The sequence below is a fragment of the Arctopsyche grandis genome, chromosome 5, assembly GCF_051622035.1.
Source record: "Arctopsyche grandis isolate Sample6627 chromosome 5, ASM5162203v2, whole genome shotgun sequence".
NCBI classification, from domain to species: domain Eukaryota; kingdom Metazoa; phylum Arthropoda; class Insecta; order Trichoptera; family Hydropsychidae; genus Arctopsyche; species Arctopsyche grandis.
Window position 1 is genome coordinate 14,302,848 of NC_135359.1, and position 22,247 is coordinate 14,325,094.

At 36.7% G+C, this 22,247-nt stretch overlaps 3 protein-coding genes across 3 annotated transcripts; 2 read left to right on the forward strand and 1 right to left on the reverse strand.

The window, feature by feature from the left end:
- Positions 1 to 453: 453 nt before the first annotated feature.
- Nup50 (nuclear pore complex protein Nup50) lies at positions 454 to 9,582 on the forward strand. The gene is made up of 2 exons (XM_077431284.1): positions 454 to 810; positions 6,814 to 9,582. Exons 1-2 carry the CDS (start codon positions 634 to 636, stop codon positions 8,047 to 8,049), a joined length of 1,413 nt encoding a protein of 470 aa, XP_077287410.1. The 5' UTR covers positions 454 to 633; the 3' UTR covers positions 8,050 to 9,582.
- mip130 (Myb-interacting protein 130) lies at positions 9,284 to 12,166 on the reverse strand. The gene has a single exon (XM_077431283.1). The coding sequence runs from the start codon at positions 11,907 to 11,909 to the stop codon at positions 10,242 to 10,244; it is 1,668 nt and encodes a 555-aa protein (XP_077287409.1). The 5' UTR covers positions 11,910 to 12,166; the 3' UTR covers positions 9,284 to 10,241.
- A 5,653-nt stretch (positions 12,167 to 17,819) lies between these two features.
- On the forward strand, positions 17,820 to 19,247 carry rtv (QVR superfamily protein rtv). The gene is made up of 3 exons (XM_077430978.1): positions 17,820 to 18,036; positions 18,477 to 18,650; positions 18,733 to 19,247. The coding sequence occupies exons 1-3, from the start codon at positions 17,973 to 17,975 to the stop codon at positions 18,942 to 18,944; spliced, it is 450 nt and encodes a 149-aa protein (XP_077287104.1). The 5' UTR covers positions 17,820 to 17,972; the 3' UTR covers positions 18,945 to 19,247.
- The last annotated feature ends 3,000 nt before the right edge of the window (positions 19,248 to 22,247 follow it).

Below are 22,247 nucleotides of genomic sequence, written 5' to 3' on the forward strand. Positions count from 1 at the left end.
GAGTCTTAATCTTTTTAGCACAATAGCCGCTTTGGAGCAGTCTGTTAGGTGAGTGTGCACGATTAATTGAAAAAAAAAATAATAAGAGTCCGATAGCCCCCCTTACGGCATAAACTCTGAGTTGATGAAGACTCGAAAAAAATGAACTCGTACCAAAGAATTAAGATTAGCAGTGCGAGTAGACGGTTTCGTCGGCTCCTCCCAAAAATATCACACATAAACGCGTACTTGTCCCATAAACCATATACCCCCGCCCCCTCCCACTCCTAAGATTAATGCTTTGGTACGAGTTCATTTTTTGAGTCTTCATCACTCAGAGTTTGTGCCGTAAGTTGGACCCACAAGCGCATATGAATTTAATTAAAATACAAATTAAAAACGACGATATTGAAATAAAACATTAAATTTATAGTGAACAGTGTTACAATTGTAAACGTCACGCATTTTGTATTTAGTCGTGAAATAAGTAACGGTCGTGATTGCGAGTGCTAGGTCCATTCGGCAGTTTGAAGTTTGTCGGCGGGGGTCTGAGGTCGGGGGTGTCGCGTGCGGAGTGTGGAGTGCGGCGTGCGGCGTGCGGCTTGCTGCGTGAAATACTGCAGTGTGCAGGGTGCGAGTCGCAAATACGAGAAAATGGCGAAACGGGCAGCTGACCGACAGCTGACGGCCGACAATTGGGACGACGACGAGCCGCAGCCGCTGGAGGCGGACGGTCGGTTCGCGCCGGCTCCCACGCACGTGTTGCAGACCAGGAAGATCAAAGTGGCAGCGCGAAGGAAACTGCACTCTCAAAACCAACACAACGAGCAGGTCCTTCGAATTGTCCTATTCAATATCCTCTATCCGCTATCGGTGTGACTCGCTCGTCAAATGTATCCAATTATTTCGTTCAACCTGTTTGTCACGTAGCAGTTCAGATTTAATTATGCATCATATCATTTTTCTCCGATTAAATATAGATAATGGTTCAATTTTTTATTGAACATTGGTGGTCTAGCTACATATCAACTTACTCTAGGGTTGTCTGACTTTACTCAAGTAAAAACGGTTTCCCCCCCCCCCCTCACAAAAATATATTATATAATAAAAAAGGTTTTAATTATTTTTTTCAAATTTTATTCTTATTTCAGAATAAATAAACAAAAAATTTTGTGCCAACGATAATAATATAATAACTAAAGCCCGGACCCTGAGGGGGGCGTGTATTGTTCAAATGTTGTAAATGCATTGTTAAAGGTTTGCCGAACCTTTTTTACAAAGCATTTACAACAATTGAACAATAAACGGCACGCTTCCGGTCCTACCTCTAATAATAACATACGTATATAAAAACGGACGCGATGTATGTATGTGGATATGTGGCAAAAAAAAACAAATTTTAGAATGCCAGGATTATATGTTGTGCTTCGAGATATTTAATAAAATAAATACACGCGAGCGAGGCGCACAACCCAATCAGCTTGAAGTGGCACACATGGACTAAAACCTTTGACCAATTAGAGGAACGTATCGTCATTCTGATCCATGGGTGCATTTTAAGCATCCGTTATAGGGATGTGGCGTGACGAGGAGACGCGGGGAAGTAGGGACCCAAGCGTCTGATATGTGCTCCTGATATTAAGCGACGGGTGACGTCAGCGTTAAATACGCTGCGCGAAATCGTACACATACACATTCATTCATCATTTCGAATGGGTTGGATCGGTGAGCGTGTAATGCGCGCACTCAACTTTTTCTTTTATAATACGCCCGCGCGCGCCTATAAATTACTTTATATTATATTTATATATAACATATAACTTTATATTAATTCCTTTCCTTAACCACCCGTTGAAATCAACAGGCACAACACTAGTATTATTATAAATTTCGATTAAAATAGTGTTGACTTTGTAATCTGTTTTTTTTCGATTGGCGAGATTTATTTTGATTTTTGACTTTTTCCAGTTTACAATTTTTACCAGAGGATTTTATTCATGTTTTTTACTCTATACAATATTTTTGGTACTTTCTCACTATCCTGAGGCATTTATTTTAAACAATACATATATACTTATTATTAAAAACAAAGCTTAATCTATTATTTCAATAATTAAATGAACTCGCGAAAATAATTTTAAATATAATTATAATTCAGATTCCAGAGGCCACAATTTTTTGTTTGCTTCCAAAAGTGACTCAAATACATTGCCGTTTCTAACCAGCTGTCTCTAAATAATGACAGAATGTTTCAAGTGTTTTTTATTATGCCACTATATTTGCGCTCGACGCTATTGAGTATGAATGCCAGAGTGTGGATCAACCAAGTAGTAGCTATGATTGTCTTAGCAAATTTCTAATCCAGTTTTTTCCAATTCTTAAACTGCAGTCAGCCACTTCCAGAATAAAAAAAAATTGTGAATCTCCAGACACGGTTCTTCAAAAATCGACTGTTGATGAAGGACTCTCCAGTCATAATTTTTTTAATTTGTAAGCAAGCTTTCTGCAATTGATCTTTTGCTTCCTATCTTCTGTTTTGTGTCGTCTGTTAAGATTGTATCTCTCATGTAGTTATTCCAGTTGACGGTTGTGTTCATGGTTATGCCTAATTGTTCATTGCACAGTTAATTTATTTCGGAAAATTTAATAACACCAATAAAATATAATTATTTCAAAGATAAATCATTTATAAAAAATTTCACATATTAAAATTTTAATAACAATAAAAAAAAAGAAGTAACAATAATATTGATAACAATAAAAAAATAATAACAAATAATAATAATAAACAATAAATAATAATTCCATATTTCAGCAAAATAAATACAATTCAATTATTTAATTATTTATCAACACTAACATATGTAGACATTGGATATGTATGTACAGTGCCCGACAGAATTAAGTGGACACTTCAGAAAAAAAATTTAAGACAATATTTTTGTTATGATACATTTTACACTAGAGAAATAAATCAGTAATATTCATGATACTTGGGTTTAAAAAATTATACAAAAATATTTTGAAAAAACAATATCGTTTATTAAAAAAATAAAAAAAATTAACAAAATACGGAAAAATGAGCAGTAAAGACAAAATTAAGGGGACAGAGAGAAATTGAGATATATATTTTTTTTTAAAACTGGTTTATTTTTTAAAACTAAATTTATTTTACCCTACCAACGCAGGTGGCGACGCGAAAACATTTTAAATTATTGCGTTGCAATGCCACTCATTCCCGTTTTCCCCGTTTCCGTTCTTGTTTCTGGGCGATTTTTTTTACAAAGACCATCGCGGACATACTCACAATAACTCCGGTAAGTCTCATCGCAATTGGTTGAATGGTATAGGAACGCATACGTGACAGACAAAAATTGATTTTTATATTTATAGATGTTGAAATTGATAATAATAACTAACAAAAATTACTAGTATAAATTAACTTTATACTAAAATTACTAATATGAAGCCTAAATAGTAGATATACATATGTCTATATGTAGACATATGTATATACATATATACATGTATATGTACATATATACATATACATACACATGTATACTTGTATATGTACAAGTACATGTATGTATGTATATGTAGACATATATACATATATACATATGTCTAATAGTAGATATACATATGTAGAATTAAATAGGCCAAGGCTAAGAGTGGTAAAAAGTTTCTGAAGATAATTTTAAGAACTGTACCAAAATGGGACAGGTCAAAGGGTATTTTATTTTATTATAAGTTTATTTTAATTTGACACCAACTTTCGTATTTTATTTATGAAGAGGTTTCAATTAAATTGTTGAAGCATTTTTCCGAAGAAAAATAAGGCTCGTACTTTTTGGATCAGAATTTTAATACGTATGTGGTCAGAATTTTTTTTGAATGGTCAGAATTTAGACTAGATTGGTCATAATTTACATCAAATGGTAAGAATTATTCTGGTCAGAATTTTTTATTCTGTTGGCAATAGTGTTGTTACTGCTGCATCATTGAATATTAGTACAACTGGTTGATCTGTCATGAAATGTCTATGTCTATGGAAAAAATAATTTAATGCCGATTTTTCATTATTTAAACCATTTATTATAACCATTCTGACTGCAGTCTATTGGGTGTGCTTTCAACTAATTTTTGGTGTGTCAGCATCTAAATTTTTTCAAATAGTGGACAATTAATAAAAAAAAATTTTTTGGTCCATTATAGACGACTCATTTTCTATGGGATTAATATCTGGTGATTGGGGAGGCCACTCGATTAATTAAATTGTATCTTCTTCGAAAAATTTCATTGTTTTCTTCGATTTGTGTTTTAGGTCGTTGTCCTGTTGAAAGATGAAAGTACTCCCCAGACCCATTTTTTTCGACTGATTCTTCCAAATTGTATTTGATTATATCGATGTATATATCGGAGTCCATTATTCCTTCAATTTTGGCTGGACTCCGACGCCCTTCCAGGAAAAACAGCCCCATATCATAATTGAGCCACCACCATATTTCACCGTTTTCTCAACACACTTGTTTTTGAGGGCTTCACTGAATTTTTTCCATACTTTTCTTTTACTTTTTGTGCCGAACAGCTCAAATTTACCTTGCTGGTTAAAGGTTTGCGCCGCATTCTACATTTTTTTAAGCCAGCTTCTTTTAATCTACGCGACACTGTCTTCTCCAAGATATTCAACAACAGGTCTCCTTTAATTTCCCGACAAGTTTTCGTCGGTTCTTGCTTTGCTTTCTTAAAAATCAGACGATCACCCCGTCGATTTGTTCATTTTTTTCTTTCTCTTCCCGGTAAATTCTCAACAGTGTCATGGTTTTTGAATTTATTCCAAATCTTTTCGGCAGCACTTTGAAATACGATATTTACTCGCGATATCACAAAAACTCAGACCAATTTTATCATCTTCTACCACAAATTTTCGAACTTAAACATGAATTTCAGATTTTTTTCGACATTTTATTTTTACAACACTACACGGGAACAATATTAACAAAACAACTGTCTCCTACCAATTCAAAAGATAGAATGATAAAACAAAAAAAAATGGTGTCAGTAATAACTGAAATACAGGGTCCCAAACTCATTCGTTCCGCATGAACGCACGACCCAATTTTTGAATTGTGACGAATGCGGCAATGTCAACGAAAAAGCTATAAAGCGAAAAAAACGAAATGTCTAAATTAGGATCATAAAATAACACCCTTTTAATTTTTGAAAACTATAATGCTCTATGTTAAATTCTTTTTGAGAAAACCGTGTTCTTGTGTACACATAAAAAGTGTCCACTTAATTCTGTCGGGCACTGTATATTGGTTGCTCTATTTGATATTCGCAATGAAAATTTGCTCAATAATTGAGAACAGCCAATCGAACCATTCAGAACATTCAAAATTAATTAGATATCAGCTATCTCCCTCCTTTTAATAAGTGGAAACAAATGCTGACATGTACAAGCATCCTCAGAGGATGCATAGTTTAATCCAAAACGACTGTTGACGTACCTCAAAAAAGTTTTTGGATTTCCCCCAATCTGTTCCTTTCACCGGAATACCCTAGGTTCTAGACTTGGGACGAAAACTCAACGATATTCCGGACATATGCACAATACAATATCTTGTAGGATTTAATATAATTGAAACTCTTTGAAATACGAATTATAAAACCAAGAGCCCTCGATGAGCCACCACATTTTCAATGTGCCTGACAAACGATAATTTAAAATTTAGCGTTGCCCCACGATCTCTAATTTATTCAGGCTGCAATACGCTTCCAGTCTGAACAAGTCATCCGACAGGCCCAAAGCATCATTACAGCTATCAATTTGATTAACGTCTTTGTTTAATTCTTTGCCCCAACAATATTAGAAACGAACGGCTGCCACAAATGGTAGACGACGGTTGCCGAATTTCCATGTTGGGTATTGACTTTCTTTCGATTAGACAATTTGAGCTTCATTTCATGTTTTCTTACGCACAGCATCCTTACTGCTGAAATTTCTCTTTTGTAACAATATAACACCATCTTCTTCAATAGATGGTAGAGCGAATAATTTAAATGTAATATATATTTTATGCCAGCAGCATAGCTCAGTGGTTGCGTTTATGTTTAGCACCAATAGATTATTGGGTTCAATCCCGGGCTAATCTTTAATACTGCTGGTTAGACTTGGATATTTGTGACTCCAAGTCTATCGTTTCTTATCAGAGTTTGCCAATTTTATCTGATCATTGTTGAAACGGTTCCTCAAAATTGGCAAAAAAATCATCCTATTTGTTGTCACAAATCTTCTGTATTTATTGTATGTACAATTAGAATTATTTTTTTAATATTTAATATTGTTAAATATTTAAGCCAAAAAAATAGTTGTTTAGAGTAAAAAAAACATGGAAGAATCTAAAAAGTAGTAAACCAGGACATCTGGGCCTCCTGGAAGGTATGTTTCGGGACACCAGAATGCGAGAAACGGTGCCGATCCCAATCAATCAGAACGTCTTGACAACCCAAAAATATTTTTTTACATTTACTTAAAAACAATTTTACGTGCACAAATTTCAGGAGTTGAATAATAAAAATGGTACGCAAAAATTCAATTAAATATGTGAGTTAAAAATGTATTCGAATAAATCGAAACCTTTGGGAAGTATGATTTTTTATTTTATTTATTCTCTTGCGAGTTAACATTATAAATGATTAAACCTTCATTTATTTCTTTCTATCAGATTCTTTTAAATTTTTTGTAGTGACAAAATTTCACTTGTACTTATGTGTGATAGAAATTTTATAAAATAAAATACAACTAATTATATGTATTGTTTCTTTCAGGAAAAAAAAGGAATTTTCTCTGGTTTCAGTGGATTCAATAAAAGCTCTTCAACCTCTGCAGCATCCACACCTTCCTTTAATTTCATATCAAATTTAGTCAGTAGTAAAACTGACGAAAATAAGACTGCCGCAATGCCGAGTCTGTTCAATAGCACTCCGAAAACTACAATGTTTGCCGAAAAATCGACCTTCAATAACTTTAACGACGTCACTAAAAATAATAATGTGAAAGAGAAAGAACATGTCAATCAGACCAAGACTTCAAATGAAGAAACGACATTATCAGCTGATAAGCAGTTCACGAAAAAGAACGACGAATATTATGTAAATTTGAAGAATTTAAATATCAGCGTCTCAGAATGGATTAAATCGCACGTTGATAAAAATCCTTATTGCATTCTCACTCCCGTTTTCGATGATTACATTAATCACCTGAAAGAGTTAGACAAATTAAAACAAAAACCGAAACCCAACGAAGAAGTCAAAGATTCTGCTAATACGATCCCACCAAAGTTTACAAATAACACAGATAAACCTACGATAAATAACACGATTAAGAAGGATTTTTCGCTATCACCGAGCAAACAAGTTTCATCTATGCCGACCACTTCATTCCAACTGACTCCGAAAACTGACGAAAAGTCAGATGAATTTAAAATGAAAAATCCTATGAATAACAATATGTTCAGTCAAGGGTTCTCGTCTACTCCAGTTTCTAAACCGTCACTGTTCTCATTCGCACAAAAAATTGAAAGCCCTACATCTATACCATTTTCGTTCGGAACAGGCAAACCATTTACGTTCGGAAATTTAACACAAAAAGACACTCCACCACCTGCAAAGGCAACGGAAGAAGAGAACGAAGAAGATGAACCACCCAAAGTTACATTCACACCTGTGGTCGAAGAAGACAGTGTCTATTCCAAACGATGTAAAGTATTCGTCAAGAAAGACGACAACTTTGGAGACAGAGGTGTTGGCACATTGTATTTAAAACCGATTAAAGATAGTGAAAAATATCAAATGATAGTCCGTGCCGATACCAGTTTAGGAAATTTAATATTAAATATAGTTTTATCCGATATTCCAATGCAACGTATGGGAAAAAATAACGTAATGCTCATGTGCATTCCAACCAGTGATGCTGCTCCCCCACCAGTTCCAACTTTGCTGAGGGTTAAAACAGCTGACGAGGCAGACAAACTTTTAGATATATTAAATAAATACAAAAAATAGTTGATACATCATTAGTTAAAATGTAACTAAATTATTGGTTGTAAAAATTTACAACCAATACATGTTTTTGAATACTGTCTTTATACTTCTTAGCATGAATAAAAATCTGTATAATAAAAGAAACAATGTATTGCTCAATAAAAAAAAAAGAAGCAGATAATTAATCAAATAAAATTTAATATAAACAATTTATCAACGGATTATTTTTGTTTATTTTAACCATAAATATTCTACCATTTACATTGAAATGATTGAAAAATTTACGACCTGCATACATATCTTTATCAACCGAGATACATATATGTACTATGAATCAAATCTAGATGAGATACCATTTTCCCAGAATTTGTTAAAATACATATATTTTTTCTCAATCTTATCATCCATCCAAATCACTAAGGATTTTTCTGTTATTATTATAGTGGATTTTACTGACGAAGATCATTTAATGGATTTGCAAATTCATTCGATATATATTAAAATAGTAGAGATCATTGAATTAGATTATTAAATTAATTTCAGATCATGAGCCAAATTACTTTTTTACCACTGTAAAATTGTTTCATTTCTAAAGCAATCACTTTTCTTTATTTACCACTATTCCATTTACCAGTCATAATAGACACAAATTATTAATTGTTTGTACATATATTATAAATGAAAATTCAACCACAAATATATTGGATTAACAAAATATAGGTACACACCTAAAAACAATAACGAATATAGTGACATAATAATGTCATATGTACTAATTTATAGAAAGTATGCGCCATTTAATTTCTCCCAAAGGGTAGTGGCTCTAGATCCATGATTTAATAGTAATTTTTAAATAATAATTATCTGAATATCATTGATTTTTTATTACTAGCTTCTTCTTACTTCACTTTCGATTTTATTATTCAAACGTAAGTGCGACCTGTATGTCAAAGCAATAAAAAATCACAATCAATAGAAAGAAGTATCCAGTACTTACTTTAGGGGCAGTAATACTAGATTTATAATTAAAATTGCATATTTTATTGAACGCTTATATCTCATAAACGAGAGGAAACCAGCGAAAATCATTTTCATATTCAAATTCAGTGGGTCAAACTTAGAATAGGTCGATTAATCTCAGCTCTGCTAAGCAAAAAACGTGATTTTTGCTTGGTGTTATTCAAGATCTGAAAGCTTAATAGTATATCATATTACATGGTTTGATGGAAGGGACAGAAAGTGCACGTTTAAACATAAAATTTTATTTACATACAATATAAGTCAACATGAGCAATAAATAAAATAGATAAATTTCAATATCCACTTCATGTATCAAAGTGAATGATTCAACAAACATAAACAGTGTCAAAGACGACAGTATTGAACTCAATCTGTCGAAAAAAAGTCACACACAAAACGAGAAAAGTTGTAATGTCAAAATTGTATTGTCAACACAATAAATACATCAAATTGATTTTTAATTCCAAATACATGCAAGAGATTATGATTTGTACATGGATTAGTATTTTGAATATGTAGGTACATATAACATTCTCAACGGAAAAAAAATAAAAATAATGAATTAAAAATGAAATTGATTTTTTAATACAAAATGCAAGGACGCTACTAATTGTAATATTTAATGTAAAAAAAATACATATGTATGTATGTATGTATGTAGTTACTCAATTCTATATGATTGAATGAGAAATACACAAAAAGAACATTTTAATTTATGCTTATAAATTATATAATTTATATTGTACTAATATTAATACAAGGCATATAAAAGTGATTATATTAAAAAAACTATGAATTGCACACGCATAGGTTACCGAGAAAGCACTCGAACATAATATTTAACTAATTCAAATAAAGTACCTTTTAAACCAAAAGGTTATATTCAATATATACAAAATTATATTAAATAATCTAGATGAAAATTTGTTTTAAATAGCTAAATGAGACAAAGTTTAAACAATATATGTTACAAATATATTAGAATTTTCGTCAATAAGTGTTATAAATAGAAATTGAAGTACATAAATCAAGAATCGAAATAATTATTTCTTAAATAGCGCTCTGTTCCAATTTTACATTTAATCGGTCAATAATAATTTACATTTAAAAATAAATAACAGTCTCAAATATGAAATACATAATGCTACTATAGCCGATCTATGGTTAACAGTATCACTGCTGGTGATCATTTTCTACGACGATCGTATAGAGTTTTGAAGTTGTTGCATGTGAATTTCGACATTTTGGAATATTTGCTGTTCGACGGGATCCAACTTCACTTTGATCTGCTGCATGGTGCCTTCGAGCACTTTCAGTTCGTACGCGTTCTGATCGGAGTCGGATATACTCTTCGTTTGGAGCAACAGGGCCATGAGATCTGTGATTAGATTCAACACTTTTTCATTTTGTATGGCACGTACGTTGTGTTTGTTGACGATGGTAGTAGCCTCATCGCGACACTTTTCTCGCAAACGTGACGGGGCCAACATGGCGGCCATGCTAAGGCCGGGTGCTATCTCGTAGCAGAAGCTTTGAACTTCATTCAGATACTTTTGCAAGTCTAAATTCATCCTTTCTAGCTCGATCACTACTCCGGCATACCGTCGCTCAAAATCGTCGGGCATTTTTTCTCCGAAACTTTTCCTCTTCTCGGCAAGACTGTTGAATTCCTGCAATTTTGTAATTTTAACCTTCTTCGCTTCGAGTATGTTTGTGATTTTTACAATTGATTCCAAAAATTTTATGGAATAGCTCCCAACGATTGCGTCTTCCGAGTATTTCATCTGAGGCTGACCCAAAAGCGGGTCGTAGTATGAGCGGTCGTTGGGCGGAGAAAAGCTTTTAACGTTTTGATACAACGACATGAAACCTTGAACGGGAAGCCTAGGTCGTATTTTCTTACTGGTGGCCGATAGGTTTATAGTATCGGGTTGATCTTGAGACAGCACTTCAAAGTCGGGAACGGAATGTGTTCCTAGGCCGGTACGTTCGAACGTGATGCGATATGTATTATTGGACGTATCGACTCCTTCAATAGTACCAGTAAACAGACCGTCTTGTGGTTTCCTCAATCTAGCGGTGACTTTACTGCCGATGACCAATTGCATAGGTATCTCGTTTGGTAAATCTTTCCACGATATATTGCCGATCTTTCGCTGCTGTATGAACCGAATCTTCTGTCGTTTCATTTCTAAGTCTCGACGCTCCTCGTTGAAGAACGCTTGTGAGCACCGTCTCGGTTTGCCCATGATTCGTCTGATTTTAGTCCACTGAACTTGAGTCAAGTTTCTATCGGTCAATTTGGGGAACGACTCTCGTAGACAAATTCTAAAGTCGTTTTCTCCAGCTAGCAGAGTTTTGTCTATGTTGCTGTAGAAGTGCTCGAAGCAGACCCACTTGTGAGCCTTCGGAAGTTTGAGAAGGTTGCGAAGCCGCATTCCTATCCTCTGCCCGGTTTTTCTGTCCGGGGAAGTGCTCCGCGGTGGAGAAGAGGGCTCCGGCTTTTCTTTAATCTCTTGTACAACTCGAGGCGATTTCATTTTCTTGGGTGGGGGCGATTGGAGAAGTTTGCTCGGGGTTTTAACAGGAGTCGTTTTGGGTCCCCGTTTAGGGGAAGCGCGAGGGGGGGGCGCATTTACAATGTTGTCGTCGAAGAATAGTTTGTTCTTTTTGCGGATTCGGGCTGGCATTCCTCGGGCGTTGAGCGCTTGCAGGGGGCGAACGGGACGCGGAGGCGAGGCGGCTCCCACGGGGCGGAGCCCTAAAGCTGCTGGCCAAAAGTGGGGCGCCTCCTCTTCGGCCTCCTCCAGCTCGGATTGCTGGACGTCCATGGGTTCACACTTGACTTCGGCGCCCCTCATGGTGGTTCTTCAGATTATTCGGGAGGCTTCAGCTGAAATCCCGACTCGGACGAACCAACTGTCATCCGATGCGATATTTGAATTAATTTCAAATTTGAAAAGTGACGGGAATATGTGCGAAGGGACGTCCGTGGAGCGAGGCAGGGCGCCGGGGGTCGGGGGTTCGGGGGTTCGGGGAGGGGCTGCGGGGGCGCGGCGAGGCTCCGAGAGGTCGGCGGTCGGGGCAGACGGAGGCCGCTCGTTCAAAAGTTGCAAACAATGTCGAATGTCAGCGCGGCGGCCATATTGCGACGGGTGGCGGGCGGGGGAGGCGGGTGGGCGGGGAGGGCGGCGGGAGAGCCGGGGCGGCGGAGGGCGCGGGCGGAGGCGGAGGCGCGACGGAGGCCGGAGAGGGCGCGAAGGGGGCGCCGGGGGCTGACGAGTCGCGGGCCGAGGGGCGGCGGGGTGCGGGCGCGGGCCGCCTGCGGAGCGCCGTTCAAAACGGCTGCCAACTGCGCGATGCCTGCTGCTGCCAACTTCACTTTTCTAATAGCGTTAACGATCCTAGATAGGTGGATTTGCCGTTATTTTCTTTTAAATAAATAAAAAAGGCCAAGTGAAGCTAAGATAGGGTCTTGTAAAAAACATTACATTGTTATATACACATACAGAATAAAAATAAAAAAAAATAAACCAGTACAGTGAAATAAAAAAAAGAAATCTATCTATATAAAACACTAATGTTTGTATGTATGTACCGTGCGTGGTTTGGGTCAGTGGCGTAGCGAAGGGGGGGGGGGGTCCAGGGGGTCTGGACACCCCCCCTTGGTGGAGTGCAGTCGGCGGCAAAATATCCCACTCCTGTCGCAATTGATCGTTTGTACCATTTTTGGATAGTTTTTTATCCCAAATCCATGATAGATTTTTAGGACGTAAATATATACTTGAAAATTTTCAATGTTTTGCTTCCTGATGGAAAAAGTTTTCAACCATCAAGTGTTTTAAAAAATAAGATAAAGACTTCGGGGGAAATTTACAACCAAGATATATTTTGTGGGCCTTGCATTCTAACTGGAGAGATGGAAATGTAGTGGCAATATATAAGTACTAGTGAAAATCGACCAAAAAACTATCGCACTAGCTGCAATTGCAGTTTGCAATTTTTCAATTTTCCCCATTATTTACATACTTCTAAAAATTCTAGCAACACTTCCAGTGACAACAGCCACAAGTGAACGGAGCTTTTCCACACTACGATGACTAAAAACATATTTAAGAAATATGTACGATGTCGGAAAATCGACTAAATGGACTTCCTTTATTAGATATTCATAGGGATATAAATGTTAGTGTAGAAAAAATATTAGTTAAATACGCGAAGATCGGATCTGTGAATTTCGTACTTTTTTAAAGTATTCATTATTTTATTTGAATTTTGTTCATACTATATGTTTATTACGTATTTACTTTATTTTTATATGTTGTGATTTTATATTAATTATATATAAATTATATAAATTATCTTGCCTTTTTTCTTTTCAAAACCCCCCCGTTGACAAAATCCTGGCTACGCCACTGGTTTGGGTGGTCATTGGTTGGGTCCGTCGTAGGTTGGGTGGGAAAAACACGTTCGATTTATTTTTTTTTTGCGCAGGGGGCGCAGCCAGATGGGGCCCCACCGAAGGGGGGCAGCCAGATGGGGCCCCGCCGAAGGGGGTGCAGCCCCATGGGGCCCAAACGAGGGGGCACAGCCCCCATGGTGCCCCTGTCGGGGGCGCCGCTCCTAATAAAATAAATAAATATATTTTTATATATATTTTTGTAACGCGACATTCTCCCAAGTGTCCCTTAAGTTGGTAGCGGTAGTAACCTTTAGGTTGGCACCAACTACTTTACCGCGCCAAACACACTACCCCGTCTCGATAAGGGTCGAGACGCGCTCTCTCCTTCGCCAGCTTCCAACCGGGAAGGACCTCCCTCCAGCACCTCCGCCGAGCGCTTCAGAGACGCCCAGAGGTCGCCATCTTGTGTCCACACGAGGCAGTACGGAGTTTGTCTCCTGCCTCCCCCTCCCGCTGCTGTGACGAAACCACAGGGCCAGCTTCTGGAGAAGCTGTTATCAACGCACACGACTTGCAGTCAGGAACCTCCCCGACTATATACAGTTATACAAATATCCCAAGGTTAGTCCACGTTTCCACCTAACTTGACTCTTTGGAAGAATAACGAGATATCACGCCCTCTGCATAAAGACGCGCGTAATATCGCTCGTTACATTGGCGCCCAACGAGTGGGCCTGACCAGCAAGTCACTTTTGCGTTCACGAAGTCAACACGAAGATGCACGGTCTACGCTCCGCGGGGAACGTAGACCCAGACGCGTCTTCTTCACGAGCGACTTCCCCACCGGAAGGACAGTCGGCTTCCCCACCGGAAGGTCAGTCGACTCCCCCATCACCAGTTCCAGTAGACGGCGCAATGCTGTTGCAAATGATGAAGCTGATGATGGAGCAGCTTATAGCTTCCCGAACCGCATCTGTTCCTTCCCCCGTCATTTCACCTGCCCCGGTCGCGGCGGGAAATTTTGCGAATTGCAAATCTCGGTTTGCCGGCGACTCGTCGGAATCAGTCGAGGCGTTCATTGATGCCATCGAGACGTTCAAAAACTGTTGCCGAATCCCCGACGAGGACGCGCTTCTAGGTTTACCCATGATGCTCGATCGAGACGCGGCGACTTGGTGGGTGGGAATGAAACCTTCCACCCCCACCTGGTCCATGGCGCTAGAGGCGCTACGAAGCAGCTACGGCGAACGTCGACCGGCTTACCGTCTGTTTCTTGAAGTTAGCGCAACTAGGCAACTAGAAGGAGAATCAACGGACCTTTTCGTAAATCGAAAACGCGCGTTATTCGCGAAAATGCCGTACGACATTCCCGAAACGATGCAACTCGACATTGTATACGGCCTATTATCTCCTTTTCTACGAACCCGTTTGAGCCGAGAGCGGATAGACAATTTCCAGGAATTGATTCTCCGAGCCCGCACGATCGCCGATATGGACGCTGAGACCCCAACGGGACTACCTGAGGCCAGAACAATAGCGAGCCCCGACATTCCACGCCGTTCGAGACCCACATCGGACACATGGGAAAGGCCCGCGGCCGGAAGTGACCGAACATTCACGAAAACGGACCGAATGGGAGAACAAAGGCCGCGATTTCGTCCAACATGCTCGTTCTGCCATAACCGAGGACATTCGGTTGAAGAATGTCGAAAGAAAAAGGAGACACATACGAGAACACCTGTCGCATGTTACGGTTGCGGAGCTCCAGGTGTGATAAAGAGCAATTGTCCCACGTGCAAGACGAAGACCGGGGCCACGTTGTCAACGATCGCCCTGGCGACGTGTCCACGCCAGATACCGGTGACCCACCTATCGTCCGTTCTCCGAGTGACGAAGGCACCAGCTCCCGCGAAGACCCCTATCCTCGACTGGAGAAAACGCCCGGAACAGAGAAAACGCGCGGATCAAGTCCGAAGAGCGGCGAACTGTCGCACCTGTAACCCCCCGGTGACCCACCTATCGTCCGTCCTGAAGGCCACGAAGGTACCAGCTCCCGCGAAGACTCCTATCCTCGATTGGAGGAAGCGCCCGGACCAGAGCAGACGATACGCGGACCAAGGCCGAAGAGCCCACACCAGATATCGAGCCGCCGATCTGGTGCTGCTGCCGCCATACGTCAACCCCGCTGAAGAGGGGGGGAGCGCTACGTTCGTCCCCGTACGAGAGGGACCCTTCTGGATCAGGGAGACCCTGAGTCCGACCACCTTCCTCATGTCCGCTGTCAACACGCCTGTCGATCAGCGGATGTCACACCTGGTCGGCGTTCCAGCGCCGAGCGTGCCGAGGCGAAGAAAAGGAAGGCCGCGAAGACCATCAACATTCGTCAAGACAACTGTCAATACGTTGGCCGATGAGCGGATGCCACACCTGGCTGACGTTCCGGCACCGGTCGTGCCGAAGCGATGCAGAGGAAGACCTCGTACGAAGCCCGTTGTACAATGATAGGCTTCGGCGCTATCCGAGTTCAGAGACCGGACGCTTGCCCTCTGAACTCGAGGGGGAGGATGTAACGCGACATTCTCCCAAGTGTCCCTTAAGTTGGTAGCGGTAGTAACCTTTAGGTTGGCACCAACTACTTTACCGCGCCAAACACACTACCCCGTCTCGATAAGGGTCGAGACGCGCTCTCTCCTTCGCCAGCTTCCAACCGGGAAGGACCTCCCTCCAGCACCTCCGCCGAGCGCTTCAGAGACGCCCAGAGGTCGCCATCTTGTGTCCACACGAGGCAGTACGGAGTTTGTCTCCTGCCTCCCCCTCCCGCTGCTGTGACGAAACCACAGGGCCAGCTTCTGGAGAAGCTGTTATCAACGCACACGACTTGCAGTCAGGAACCTCCCCGACTATATACAGTTATACAAATATCCCAAGGTTAGTCCACGTTTCCACCTAACTTGACTCTTTGGAAGAATAACGAGATATCACGCCCTCTGCATAAAGACGCGCTTAATATCGCTCGTTACATTTTTTAATAATAATTACCGAGCCATTCTGGACACATAACTAAAATCTCGATTACGGAACATCTAGCACCCGAAAATTCCATCCATCGAAATTTTCACACGCGAACTATCATACTAATAAGAACTCGAGTGCCAGGTACTCTCAATGATACCAGATACAATGTTAGAAATAATCCGTTTACCTAATTTTCATATGTATATATAAATTATATAATTATGTATGTCATTAATTTGACGTATCAACCTCGTTATATCGAAAAACGTATATAATTCGAATTCACTCCATAGGCACCGTTAACACTAGCGATATCTACACCGATATTTACGAAATTTTCCATATCCAGATTGCCATATGGGAACTGGATATGTAAAATTTCATATATATCGGTGTAGATATCGCTAGTGTTAACGGTGCCATACGACTCAAGGAAATTCAAAAATATCGTTGTTGACCAGTTGAGTTCATAAAAAATAATGCATTAAACCCAATTGAAATCAATTGTCAAATTAATATAAGTATTTCCATCAATTAGCAGTCAAAAATCAAAATCATCAGTCAAAAGTTTCATTGAGGGCATGAAAAATATCTGGCAATGCCACATTATTAAAATTCAAATTATCACTGACTGGTATAATGAACGATTATACTGTTTCTGTTAGCGTAAATATTATGGTTCGGTGATTATTCCGCAAAAAGTGATCACGGAACATCTGACACTCGAAAATTCCATCCATCGAGAGTTATCCACCCGAACTATCATAATAACGAGAACTCGAGTTCCAGATTATTTGATATTCGCGATTTTCGTAATAAAGATTATCGTGCGCGATATAAATAATCCGTTAACCAAATATTATTTAGTGTAAACCCCGTTATTTCGAAAAAACCTTCAATTTTAATTTATTTTCATATAGTGACTATAATTTTGACTATTTACTGGGAAAAACAATACCTTCTTTGGTATGAAATGGAAAATTCTTAGCTCAAGACAGAAAGTCTTGGTCCTCCCTCAAAACATTTTTTTTCTTTGGTTGTTTTGATTTTATAGGGCACTCTTTTGAAAAACTAATTATAAAAAAGCTCTTATATGTAAAATGATTTAATTATTGTTAAAAAACCCTTAGGATTAACTATATGAAATGCATTTTTGCTTAGAATCCTAGTTTGTATTTGCATATTTTTTAATTTAATGAAGGTTTTGTGTTGGAACATATGTACATATGTATGTATGTATTTATAAAAAAAATTGGGAATTAAAATTTCAGTATTATTTGTACTGTACTGAAGGTCGATTGCTTTACCAAGCAGACAATGATATGAACGGTGATTCGCGCAACCTTCGCTTTTTGCTTTCACTATTTTCTCGCTGTGTATACCTGTCTCACTTTGATTGTTAGCTGTTTTGCGTTGCCGAAAGAGACAAACATACGGCAATTGACTGTGTTTGAAAGGCTTTCCGGATATGATAAGCTGATGAACTGCTGACTGTCAGTCTGCTGCGATGGCCACCAGATATCTGCTGCAATTCGCTTTACTGTTAACACTCATCGTTGCTGACGCGGAAGGTACATACATTCTATACTTTTTCTTACATATGTGGGTTTGTGTCTTACACGAGCATATGGGTCTCCAGCCCATTGTACGTATTTTCTTGATTTCCTTCCTGGTTGATCCTATCGTATTGCGAGGTGGTCAAAATGGGAATAGCTAAAATTACATCTAATAAATATATATATGTGTGTATGTGTGTGTGCTCTAAGTGATCTAAGATGAATTGAACTAAAAAGCGAAGGCAACCTAATATGTGGCTTGTAAAAACTATATGTATATATACATATATTATACATATGTACAATATGTCTATGTTCATATATATATTGTATATGTATTTTTTTAATCTTATAAGAATCTAATACGTATATTCAATAAAACTCGGGTTTTGGAAAATTTCATCTTATTGATAAATTTTGTATGTATTTTTTATAATGCATGTGCTATATTATAGGACTTCTAAAACGATGTTTTACATGCCGATCACGTGGAGATTTGGGTACATGCAAAGATCCATTTACATTAAATAGTACACAAGCAGAAACAGCACATGGAGTAGAAGCTTCTCCTTGTGCCTCCGGATGGTGTGGGAAAATGTTGGAAGGCGGCAACACTTATAAAGATGATGGTATTTTAATTTATTTTAAATCTAATGACTTACTTATATTACTCATAAATTATAATTTATGATTTTTATTTATTTTGTGTAGATTATGGTATAGCAACCCAGAGAATGTGTCTCCAGCGAGGACCGTCAGACAACGAAGAAAGATGTGCTTACACTGTATGGAACTATAAAAAAGTTTATATGTGTTTTTGTATAGGAGATTTATGCAATAACACTAACAGAAATGTTGGAAATTGTGTTTTCAGTATATTTATTGCAATCTTAGTGTTTTCATGGCAAAGAATAATATCATGACGTGTATGCCATTATTTACAAAAATAAAATCCAAACGAACACAATTTGAAATATCAAAATTTCTCTAACCACTTGAAATATTTTATTTATTTTGCCAAAAAGATAAATATATATATGAGGCTATATTGTTTACAATATGTAATTCAGTATTGTGTTTTTCTATTAATGTCATTCGAAAAACACTTAATATCAAATATTTTAAATTATATTTCAAATTTATAGATGTATTTTAAATACATCATGTATTTTTCCTATGATCAATATTATGGAATGTATATGAGATTATTAAATTATTGCTAAATTATTATACTTTTTATTTTAAAATTTAATCATAAAAGTTGTATTAGTTTTCACAATTAAATTTGTGAATTATGTGAAGTGATAAAAACATTATTAAAAAATTTGAATAATGTTTTTATTAGTATTTTTTAAAACTCGATTTGTGCATTGGCATAAAATAATAATGGCAGCTTTTATGAAATCTATAAATTCACCTTTATTATGATTACATGGTTTTTTTTTAATAATACAGAAATTTAAGTACATATATAAATATATTTCAATATTGGCAATTACAAAAGAAAACTTGCTGAAAAATACATTTTCTGAATGTTATGAAAGTTCTACTTGATCTACACATTATAATATTTTCAATACATGTAACTAATTGTATGGGTCTTTGAACTACCCATAGCAATGTTTATGAACAAGCATTAATTAATTAAAAATTTCTTCTTTTAATTAATTCTATGACTTACTTGATTATATTAATATGATTATAATAAGTTATGGCAATTTTATTACAAATATTTCAATTAGCAATATTTTACTGTTTTTTTTTTTAATATACTAAATTGTGGAATAATTCGAGTTATGTATATATAAATACTGTATAACACTATTTATTTTAGTGGAAATAAATATTTTTACAGGTTACAGTGTCAATTTATCGCGGAGAAACTATACACAGCCGTATAGTTAATTAGAATATTCACAATCAATAGAATTTCTTAAAATTTTAATTTCATAAACGCATGCACTATGTCCATATACATACATACAATACACTTATTCATCGAGTATCATATACAAAATTCTAAATACATTTTATTTATGAAATATACATATACATATGTATGTATGTCATTACAGGAACAAAATAGTAAAATATAATACATTAATAATTCTATATCAAATAATACCATAGATTAAATATTTGATTCTAGTTGATTGCCGATAAGCGATTCATTGCCTCATTTATAAAATAACAAAAGTATTTAAATTAATAGTATTCATTGCAGTTGTTCAATATTTCAATTTTCTACGGGCTTAAGCACAAAAATAGTATTTATAAAAATAATTTTACTTGACAGTTGTATTTGCTTTCACTCATAGTCAACGATTTATATAATAATAAATAATTGTCGAAAATCATTAAGTACCACAAACTTGCACATTCATATCCAATTTAATATAAATAATATTCACTCATTTACAAATTGTTCATTTTGATATCATTTTGGTGCTAAGCTCGCTTCCACGGTGATGTCATTCGTATGCTCCCAAGTTTGTTCGGATGAAGACCATTCTTAAGACGAAGTTTTTGATTCGCCAAGAGTGCTCTTACGTGAGGAATCTCATGATGATACAATTCACCATGAGCAATTATCCTATCCAATGCTTGAACTGCTTCAAATCCATCCAATAGATATGGATCTATTTCATTTTCACCTGAAATAGTATAAATTTTATTTAAGAATCTTGTTTTAGTTTCACTTTTACATAATTATGTACAATTACATATGTACGATAAAATTGATCAGTGGCAGATTTTGTACACAGGTGTACCTACACAATTTTCTTATAATATATAAAAGCAACAATGAGTGATAGTGCCGCATCATCATGTATTTACTATTTAAATATACGTGTTGCTCTTGTTCGAGAAGAAAATCAAATTTCACATTCACTCTTCATTCGACAATTGATGATGAAATTGAAAAGCAAAAAGTGAAAAATGTATGTCACTACATTTGCACATTCTTAAAATTTCTACACCAACAAAATTGATCAAAAGATCATTTCTTAGAACGAATTATTACAATTGCATAACCTGCTTAAATTATTATCACTTACATAGCAAATATAATTGAACATCTGCATGCATATCGACACGTATTCGAAATATAATATATGTATATTCATATTGTAGTTCAAATTTAATATTATACCTCTAAATTTAAATTTAAAAAACGTCAAATTTAAATTATCAACAAACAGTATACGATTACCACTTTCAAAGTTAATGTTATGGAAATGGGGACCAGAATTGCCTCGTATATTGTATTGAACTGGCAGCGATGGGGGTATGAAGAGTCCTTCTGGCCACAGAGATTCAGCATTAGGTGAGTTTACTCTGTATGGAGAAGCTGGTAGTACTGGAATAGTATAAGATGTGATGTGACCTAAAACGTATACGATAAAAATGTTTAATACACTTAATGAATAATTAAAATTTGTAAAAATAAATTGAACTAACCCAAGTTATTATCATTGAAATTTGGAATGTTTGAAAAAGAAGGTATCGATTTTCCATATGTGAGACTTGGGTAAGTTGGGAATGGTACGAGTGGCTTCTCGCTTGGATAACCTTGGAAAGTTGCATCTTGTCTATAAACCGAAGCTGAAGAGCTGATAGGCGTTCCAATATCATCTGAAATTCATATAAAAACACCATTTTTAAAATAATCATTTGAGATACATAAATACATATTATATCTACATATGCACAGTTACATATGTATATACATATGTACATATGTACAGTTTGAAGATAGCTTGAAGTTCAAAGTTTGATATAGCACAAAAATTATGTGATTTGATTAAAATCTCGATAATATTGCTTTTAATTAGTTGCGATAATAAAATCTAGATCGTACATCTTTTACCAGAAATAATTAGCATAAGATTTCATTCACCTGAGAACTTTGTACAAAGTACTATGAGACATACAAACATATGTATGATACAAGCTATATTTTCATAAAATTTTCACTAGATAGTAGTGTGGACATTCATAAGTATTAAATACAAAACATACATTCTATCTATCTATCTATCAAAAAAGTGTCATTTTACAAGTTTTTTTTATTATTTTCCCTTTCCTTCTGTTTTATAGAGAAGGCTATTGGAAACTGTTGTTCAAAGTGCCCTTTCAAATACAATTTACTACGATAGAATCTTCCTTGTGGGGAAACAGAAACGCTAAAAATCATTTGTTATTGAAACGAAATTCTTATTTAT

Bases quoted from the DNA above. Each gene is read 5' to 3' on its own strand.
- mip130 (XM_077431283.1), bottom strand. From the start codon at position 11,909: ATGAGGGGCGCCGAAGTCAAGTGTGAACCCATGGACGTCCAGCAATCC.
- Nup50 (XM_077431284.1), top strand. From the start codon at position 634: ATGGCGAAACGGGCAGCTGACCGACAGCTGACGGCCGACAATTGGGAC. The intron at 811-6,813 runs GTCCTTCGAATT...TGTTTCTTTCAG, and splicing joins AAAACCAACACAACGAGCAG to GAAAAAAAAGGAATTTTCTC.
- rtv (XM_077430978.1), top strand. From the start codon at position 17,973: ATGGCCACCAGATATCTGCTGCAATTCGCTTTACTGTTAACACTCATC. The intron at 18,037-18,476 runs GTACATACATTC...GCTATATTATAG, and splicing joins CATCGTTGCTGACGCGGAAG to GACTTCTAAAACGATGTTTT. The intron at 18,651-18,732 runs GTATTTTAATTT...TATTTTGTGTAG, and splicing joins CAACACTTATAAAGATGATG to ATTATGGTATAGCAACCCAG.